Below are 10,124 nucleotides of genomic sequence, written 5' to 3' on the forward strand. Positions count from 1 at the left end.
TATGGTTACTGAGAGTATAAGTACTGTAGCGGCATCTTTTCTCTTATTGGACCTGTTACCGTGTAAGGTATCATAATCTTTATGACCTAAACAATTGTACCGGTGCTTTCTTATCTGGAATTGGATACTTTCAAAGATAAATTACATTATTTTGCAAATAAAGGCAATGCAATATTTTCTTAAAAATATTTTCAATTCACGTTGGGGAACCATCGTAAATAAACAATTATCTGTTTCCTGGAGGAGTGAGTATTTTCAAAAGCACCATTTAAGCTTAAGCTACCACTATAACATAAAGAAAGGATGGAAATTGCAGATTTTAAATATATTTGCAGTAGACTCCTCTTTGAGATAAACTGGAATAGTTCTTCTTGGTTGGAATGGTTATAACACTTTTTTTTCTGGATATCTTTGCTCGGCAGATATGGAGACAAATATGAAAAGTAGATAAAGTAGAAGGATTTAGATATCATGGAAAATTAGTATTGGGCTCTTGTCTAATATAAATAGCCTTTGTGCCACTTGCGTGAACAATATCCTGTTGGCCAGATGTCTTTTTCCGGAAATGGCTTGTTCGGTTAATTTGTGTGTTTGTTGGCCAATATGTTTTTCTTTCATTTCCTTTCATTGTTGTTTGCTCTGATAATAATCTCACAAACAAACATACTAAATTAATACTTATAATAAAGATATTTTGTTTAAAAAATTACCGAGAGTGTACATGAAGTTTGATAGCCAATAGTGTTACAAGTTTAAAAGAAAAAACAGATATTTTTTTTTCTCTTTGTGTCGTATCCATGCAAGATAAAATACGGATTTAAGCTGCTCACTCTTCTTGAAAATATTAGTTATTGGATCTGTCTACTCGTGTTCTACAAGAATTAAATTAATTCTTCCAGACGGAACTAACTGAAGGGATTCAGAGTAGTGGAGTTTATTTCCTAAATGAATCGACCAGCGCTTTTGGCTTTAGCTGAAACACCAAAGTTTTCTCTTCATATACATAAGAAAAATATACATTCTGAACTGGATTTCAGGGATAGCAAATAGGGGAAGATTTCAATAGATTTCAAGTAGTTTCACAATATCCCTGTTCGACAAATAATTAAATTTTCTTCGGAATCCTTATGGAAAATAATTAGACCGTTATTTCCAATATTTCAGATCCATGTTCACGAGTGATATATTTCATCAGCTTCCTCTGTATGAATCGAAAGTGTTATAACGAGCTAGAGTGGAGTTAGTAATTTTTGTGTCCCTATTTTTACCATTAGTTAAGCAATTTCGAGTCAAGTACATTTCTAAATCTCCAGGTGACTAATTAACATAACAGTAAAAAAGGAACGTGAAGACCGTTCCTTTCCCATACATTATTATTATTATTATTATTATTACTATCCAAGCTACAACCCTAGTTGGAAAAGCAAGATGCTATAAGCCCAGGGGCTCCAACAGGGAAAAATAGCCCAGTGAGGAAAGGAAATAAGGAAATAAATAAATGAAGAGAACAAATTAACAATAAATCATTCTAAAATAAGTAACAACGTCAAAACAGACATGTCATATATAAACTATTAACAACATCAAAACAAATATGTCATAAATAAACTATAAAAAGACTCATGTCCACCTGGTCAACAAAAAAGCATTTGCTCCAACTTTGAACTTTTGAAGTTCTACTGATTCAACCACCCGATTAGGAAGATCATTCCACAACTTGGTAACAGCAGGAATAAAACTTCTAGAGTACTGCGTAGTATTGAGCCTCGTGATGGAGAAGACCTGGCTATTAGAATTAACTGCTTGCCTGGTATTACGAACAGGATAGAATTGTCCAGGGAGATCTGAATGTAAAGGATGGTCAGAGTTATGAAAAATATTATGCAACATGCATAATGACCTAATTGAACGACGGTGCCAGAGATTAATATCTAGATCAAGAATAAGAAATTTAATACACCGTAAGTTTCTGTCCAACAAATTAAGATGAGAATCAGCAGCTGAAGACCAGACAGGAGAACAATACTCAAAACAAGGTAGAATGAAAGAATTAAAACACTTCTTCAGAATAGATTGATCACCGAAAATCTTGAAAGACTTTCTCAATAAGCCTATTTTTTGTGCAATTGAAGAAGACACAGACCTTATGTGTTTCTCAAAAGTAAATTTACTGTCGAGAATCACACCTAAAATTTTGAAAGAGTCATACATATTTAAAGAAACATTATCAATACTGAGATCCGGATGTTGAGGAGCCACCGTCCTTGACCTACTTACAATCATACTTTGAGTTTTGTTAGGATTCAACTTCATACCCCATAATTTGCACCATGCACTAATTCAAGCTAAATCTCTATTAAGGGATTCACCAACCCTAGATCTACATTCAGGGGATGGAATTGATGCAAAGAGAGTAGCATCATCTGCATATGCAACAAGCTTGTTTTCTAGGCCAAACCACATGTCATGTGTATATAGTATGAAAAGTAATGGGCCAAGAACACTACCCTGTGGAACACCAGATATCACATCTTTCCTCTTAAGTTATAAGTCATTTGCATGGCCCTCATTTCCTATTTGATTGCATTTTAAAGGTTTAAAGGCCGCTCCTGAATGGCAGAGACCAGGGACAGTTATATTGCCCTACCAAGCAGAACAATACCCTAGACACTTGACCATATTACATATGATCAGCACCCAAGTCCCCTCATCACTTAAGCTACGACCAAGGAGGGCCATGCAATGGCTTTTGATGACTCAGCAGATAGACCTAAAGGCTCCCCAAAAACCCTAATTCTTAGTTCACAAAGATGGAGAGGTTACAGAGACCAAAGGAACTATCAAGTTTGAGTGTAGGTCTAACCACAGACGGGTGATTACAAATCAGGGACCTTACTACTCAGGCCACCACAATTCCTGTCCTAACTTGTATTCGTCCATTCTTTTTACTTGCTAGAAAAAAATATTAAAATACTCTAGGATACATCCTTTTAAGTACATTAAACTTCTTATGCATATATACATTTCGCACTTTATCAATTCCTTTTATAATACTTAAACTTCCAAGAAATGTATTACAATAGATACCACCTTTTCTTTTATAATTCTAGTTTAACTCTTCCGTTCACCGTGCTTCCAGGAGATAGATGGTCCAATGATCCCTTCTTAAATCCACAGACAATTCAATTCTATTCCCAAACATTTGCTCGTCCTTACTAAAATATTTCATTTCACTTGTTCTGTAACAAGTATTTTTTATTTCTTATTCTATCGTTCAACTCCCTCCAATTTTCCACATTATTATTATTATTATTATTATTATTATTATTATTATTATTATTATTATTATTATTATTATTATTTTTATTATTATTATTATTATTATTATTATTATTATCATTTAATATTTCTAACTCCCTTAACCCTTATTATCTTATTATTGCTTCCATCTTTTTTTTTCCTTAAAAACATTTTTTTTTTCCACTTTTACCTGTTGTTGTAATATCTCTTTTCTTTCCATAATTAAGTAATCCTTATTCACCCAGCATTCCACATCTCATTCCCCTTATTATTCTTCCATATAATTCTTCCATGAAAACGCCGTCCTTACCTTGAGATCTTGCATCACTCTATCAATAACGCATAAGATATTTATGGAGACTCACAAAGTCTTTGTTTCAGATCCAATTCATTGGAAAATCCTCTGATTATAATGAGATCAACCCTGATGGCTCCCTCAGCTCTATGTGAACTGCCACATTTCAGTAATTCTGCTTATAATTCAAACTTCGTTCCACTCCTGCACATTAGGTATATTGTACTTAGAGTAAAAAACAAATTACTGTATGTTGTGGGTGTTCCTGCCAGGTTGGGTAGGAAACACAATCTTGAAATTAATATAAGTTCCATTGAGAAGGTGCAATACAGGAACTAAATACAACAGGCAGGAAACACGTTTGCCTTGGGTGATGAACGATAATACAAGCACACCATGTGATGCCCCAAGGCTGGAAAGTACATTGTTGCCATGTCTTTAGGGCTTTGCCACACTTAAGTAATGTAATAGATAACTATGCATAATAACATGGTAATATGATGCATGTACACATATGAGTACATAGGGGTGTATTTATTTACAAGAGACACATATAATAAATGAGACTCATGATACATTACTTAAGGTATAAATATATGTTAACATCAGCTAATGTAACGTCTCACATTTTATATATCTACACCTCCCTCTCCCCTCGCGCTCGTAGTTCCATTCTCGAGCCAACTCTTTCTAATGAGCCTTTGAGATCTGAGTGGGTACATTTAGGGGTTAGAGACTAAGGACCTTTCTATGTCCGAGGAAGGGGCCATAGGTAAATGGGGGAGGTGGTCAACACCAGGCGTTGGCACTGGACGTAGAAAGTGGCGGTTACGCCACCAAACTCGGCCACTGGGAAGACCCACCTCATAGTCCTGTGATCTGCCAAAACCAATGACAACTCCAACCTTTTCCCATTGAATTGATGTCGGGTCTTGAATCCTTAAAGTCTTACCTATACCCAACTTGTAGTATTACTTGTTCAGCAGGGGCAGCTGCACGGCGGTCACAGTCCTCAGACTTGGCCTGGCACTCCTCTGAAAAAGACTATGGATGGGGAGGTACACAGGTACAGAGTGGGCGGCCATACAAAATCTGTGCTGGAGAGTGGCCTGTGAAGTTTGGAGTATTACGCAGTTCCATGAGACCTCAATCAAATTCTTCGCAGTCAGTATTGCCAGAAGGTGCTATCTTGAGAATTAAGTGGTTTGTACAGAAGCTTCTGCATGGCCATTGTACTGCGGGTAATGTGGTGATGACATGATATGGTGGACACCCCATCTCATCGTGAAATCATGGAAGTCCTTGCTGGCGAATTGAGGGCCACCAAAGGTCCTGAGACGAAGGGGATTACCGACTTCCCTGAAGTAATGAGAGAAGATACGTATGATGTTGGATGCAGTAGTGTCTTCTTTACATGGTACCGCAACATGGCACCCATAGGGTTGATCGGTTACAACGAGGAATGACTTCCCGGCAACACTGAAAAAGTCAGCTGAGACAGACTCAAAAGGCCACATAGGGTGGTCATCATTCAATAATAGTTCATGCTGAAGGCTAGGCTGCTGCATTTGGCATGATTCACAAGCTCTGACAGTACTGGTGATATCTGAGTCGATTCCCAGTCAAAAAAACGGTCTGTCTTGCACGTCGCTTTGGGGCTTCCACTCCTCGATGACTATCATGAAGATGAGCAAGAGTACGATGGCGGAGAGCAGCAGGGATGAGCTGCTCCAGAGAGTAGCAGATCACCATCAGTTGAGAGGTTTTCCCTTAATTTCCAGAAAGGGAATAAGGACTGGTGTTAGTTGTAAAAGCTTGATGGAAATCCTGAATTCTCACAATTCACAAGATGGGTATACGGTGGATCAGCTCTTGCTGCAGCCTAGAGTTCCTGAAGTGTCCTATTTGCATCTTGGGGTGTAGAATCTTCTACAGCGATGACAGCATCGACATTGACGATATATCTGACATGTGTTGTGACATCAGCACAAGTAATTTCATCTTATGGAGTAGGCTGTCTGACTGGACCTTGAGATAAAGCATCTGGAATGCTAAGCTGCTTTCACGCCTGCCACACTGCTGTGAATAGGTACGGTGAAATCTTTTCCTTGAGACACTGCAGGGGAGGATTCTCCACTACATCAAGTGAATAAGGATTGAAAATTGAGATGAGTGGCTGGTGATAAGTCATCAGGGTAAAACGCTGAAGACCAGCTAGATACAACCTACACTTAGACTTAGCCAAGATTACAGCTAACAGCTCTAGCTCTATAGTAGTGTAGCGAGACTCGATATCTATGAGGAAACGGGAGCCACATTGAACTAGACGAAGTCTGCCATTACTATGGTCCTGTAAAAGGGCGTATCCAATTCTATATAGGCGAGAGGCATCAGTCTGGAGGATTACTGGCAATGCAGGATCAAAGGAGGCAAGGACTAGGGGGCTTACCAAGGTGGCCTTGAATCAACGAAATACCTCGTCATGATCGGGAGTCCAAACGAAGGCTCTCTTGGGGCTCATCAGAGGTTGCAGGGGCTGATCTGTAGCAGCAATCTCAGTGTTAAATTCGGCCAACTGGTTCAATAAACCCATGAATGATCGAAGGTTACTCAAATTGGTCGTTGTTGGAAAGTCCCGGATTGCACTGACTTTGCCAGGATCAGCTGCTATAGCCTCTTCTGATAGCTGATATCAACAAAAGGACTCTTGAGATGCAGCAACCACAAACTTGTCTCTGTTACGAGTAATCCTGAATTTGCGGCATCTAATAAGCATCTCCTAGATATGTTGAAGATGAGTGAAGTAATCTTCATTAGAAATAAGTATGTCATTCATGACCTTTACACAGTTCTGCATTCCTTGAATAGCCATATAACTGCGGAGAGAGAAGGTTTCCCCTATAGCTGCAAAACCCATCGGGCCTAGGCAATGTTTGAAACGGCCGTATGGTGTAATGATGGTTGTCAAGTGTTGGTCCTCTTCATCAAGTGCCATCTGCTAATATCCAGATAAGGCATCTGATGTAGTGAAATACCTTGCCTTCGAGTTAACACTACGGATAGCAGCGAATGGAGTCGGAGAAGGGTGGGTTGGTCGGGACACTGGGCTGTTGAGCATAGTGAGGTCAACAGTGATATGGACACCTGAGTCCTTAGCTACTAGGATTAGTGAACGGCACCCTTCTGAAGGTCCATCACCGGCAGGCATGATAATTCCTTCTTCGACTGTTCTGTCTGTATTGGGTGGAGTTTCCAGGGTGTGCTCCAAGATTCTCGGCGTCTCAAGAGTGAGGCACATTCTAAGCCGAATGAATTGCATTTCTCTAGGTAACTTGGATAAATCCACCATGATAGAATTATCTTCCCATCAATGTCTCCATTCCCAAAAAACATGAAAACTGGCATCTGCTTGAAGGGGAGGCGGGTTTTGGGTGATGGCTTTTTGAGGTGCAGGTATTACTGATGAACTTGAAGTTGAAACAATAGGTACAGACATCGTAGACGAAGTATTGACTGAAAGGCTATGTGTGCTATCAGGTTGGGAGGTAACATGAAACAAAGCCTCTGCAATAATGCTGTAAAGCGAGCACTTTCTTCCTTTCGACGTTGTTCGTCTTCCCTGCGTCAAAAATCCTTTTCTTGGCGCCTTCTTGCATCCTCTTGAAGCTGATTGGGGAGCTGTATAATGGTGGGTGAGTGGCAGTGGCAACTGGTATGCTTCCTCACCAATTAATCCACCGAGAGCTCCAACATTTGGATTAAATTTTTCCTCTACCTCTGCTTCTTGTATATCAGTAGATTCCTCGTGAAATTGTGATTGCGACATGATTTATTATAAAAATATTTATGTTAACATATCAAGAAGTAATCTGTAAGAAATTAAAGTTCCATTTTTCAAAATATTCAGAAATGATTTGATTCCTACGAACATGTGCACATTTACGGCATAGGTAGGGAGGGGGAGGAGTCTGTTCGACGAACACTGTCTGTAGTTCCCTTGGTGACGTCAGTTGCGCGGAAGCGTTCAAAGTGGGTAGAGGTCAGGGCGCTGGTCTAGTCAAATTATGTACTAAACTCCTGTTATCGTACTTAATTACGGGACACAGCACATAAGTAGGCCACTTAATAGTCACTAAGGGACAGCACTAAAAGGGTCCACTTATAAGTCACTAAGGGCAACGAACACTACACTTAAACGCACATGAACTGCATGATAAATCCTTGGAGATTCACGGGGAAAGTAATGGCGGCTGTAATTGTCATTTTGTGTTGCTTAAAAACTTATAAAAAACACTCTCCTCTCACAAAATACTCACTGCGCCATGTTGGGGGTGTTCCTACGAGGTTGGAAAAAAAACACAATTTTGAAATTAACATAAGTTCTATTGAGAAGGTGCAATACAAGAACTAAATACAACAGACAGGAAACACATCTGACTTCGGTGACGAACGTTAATACAAGCACACTGTGTGATGCCCCAAAGCTAAGAAGTACTTAATGCCATGTCTTTGAGGCGTTGCCACTTTTAATAATGTAATAGATAACTATGAATAATAACATGGTAATATGATGCATGTACACTTTTGAGTACATAGGGGATATACTTATCTACAAGAGAAACATATAATAAATGAGACACATGATACATTACTTTAGGTAAGAATATATGTTAATGACAGTTAATGTACCGGTCTCACATTTTATATATCTACACTGTACTCATCTCACTAATGTAAATTGGGTGCAGGTTTACGTTTCATAATAATAATAATAATAATAATAATAATAATAATAATAATAATAATAATAAGAAGAAGAAGAAGAAGAAGAAGAAGAAGAAGAAGAAGAAGAAGCGGTTCCAAAGGCCATATAAATACAGTGAACCAGTTGACCACACGCACTACAGGTACAAACTGGTTAAACAAATTGCTTTCAGACTTATGCGATGACATGTAACACACTCAGTATAATATCAATCGGCGTCAATGAACTTCGAAGTCAGGATGCCAGAAAACCTTATATCATTCATTCATACATTCAGTATAATATCAAGGTTCCGCTATAACTCTAATACTATTTTTTAGCTTAGGTTACGTTACGTTAAGTTAAGTGGGGTTTGAATATGATCCACCTATGGATTAAACAATATTTCTTAACCTAAGCTAACCTAACATAACCGATAAAAATATACTGGGGTTATACCAGAAATTACTGGTGGAGCAATAACAGGAAAGTAACTATTTTTTTTACTTTTTTACGCCCAAAAATCATGAATTACCAATGCTGATATTTCTTGATAGAACAAAGTATGTATATTTTTTTTTCAATCGGAGAATTAATGACGATTTTACCGTGGTTTATATCTTATATTTTCGTCTTTCAAAAAACATGGTGTCACCATGATCGGCTGCAATCTATTAGTACTTACAATAAGGCATTGTCCAATCCAGAGTTGATCCTAGGGTCAGACGATTCTGAGCTATTGCATTATCGTTGGGTGGGGGAAGGGAAAGATTCATCCACCCCCCCCAAAAAAAAAGGTTAAAATGATCTAATGTTTCCCTTTTTTTTCTATAATTCTTTTGGTCATGTGTGTGTATGTATGTCAGAGAGAGAGAGAGAGAGAGAGAGAGAGAGAGAGAGAGAGAGAGAGAGAGAGAGAGAGAGAGAGAGAGAGAGAGAGAAGCGCGTCATTTCAAGAGACAATATGTTTAAATGAAATTAATGTGGCTTTTCCCTAAGCAAATCTCATTCCCTTCGCATTTGCTCTATGATTGAGATTTATCGTCTTCATCAATGAAATGCAATACATCCAATTAATATAAACAGTAGTTTATTGCAGACTGGACTCAATGCTTCGATTCCTTTGTTTCTGCTTAAGCTATATTTTTTTTAAAGAGGATTAAATGATTCTTTCACTTCGCTCAAAAACTATAAGCTCTTGAATATATGCTTTCTATGATATAACTAGTTAGTATTTTGATCATTCTCGTGATGCTTTAATCATGTTCATAAGATTTAGAATTCTTTTTGAGATTATGAACTGTCCTACCCAGTTAGTATGAACAAATAAATTGTGATGCGGATATTGCACAAGGTACTCAATGGGTCACTTTTTGGCAAAGTTGAAAGAAAATTGAAAAGATATTCTTCAGACTCAGTCACTCTCTCACTTTATTTTGACACAGGTTTTGCTCCCATTATGGAATTTAAAGTTATTCCTCAATATTTTATTATTTGTATCATCATCATCATCATTAGTCGTTGCTAGTCCACTGCAAAACAAAGGCATCAGACATGTCCTTGCCCTCGCGTATGTTTATGTTCTTTCTATGCCAGTTTATACCCAAAAATTTTCTTATTTCGTCAATACCTCGTCTTCTCTTCCTTCCCATGCTTCTTTTCCAGTCTCTATGGACCCATTCTGTTATTCTCCCTGTATGTCAGTTATCTGCCATACTCATTATATGGCCTGCCCATGTCCATTTCTTTTTCTTACATGTCAGATTTTCCTCTACCTTAGGTTGC

General features: G+C 38.2%; 1 protein-coding gene across 1 annotated transcript; it reads right to left on the reverse strand.

The window, feature by feature from the left end:
• Positions 1-4,791: 4,791 nt before the first annotated feature.
• On the reverse strand, positions 4,792-5,163 carry LOC137618311 (uncharacterized). Its single transcript, XM_068348480.1, has one exon. The coding sequence runs from the start codon at positions 5,161-5,163 to the stop codon at positions 4,792-4,794; it is 372 nt and encodes a 123-aa protein (XP_068204581.1).
• Between the last annotated feature and the right edge of the window lie 4,961 nt (positions 5,164-10,124).

The sequence above is a fragment of the Palaemon carinicauda genome, chromosome 24 (assembly GCF_036898095.1).
Source record: "Palaemon carinicauda isolate YSFRI2023 chromosome 24, ASM3689809v2, whole genome shotgun sequence".
Taxonomy (NCBI): Eukaryota; Metazoa; Arthropoda; class Malacostraca; order Decapoda; family Palaemonidae; genus Palaemon; species Palaemon carinicauda.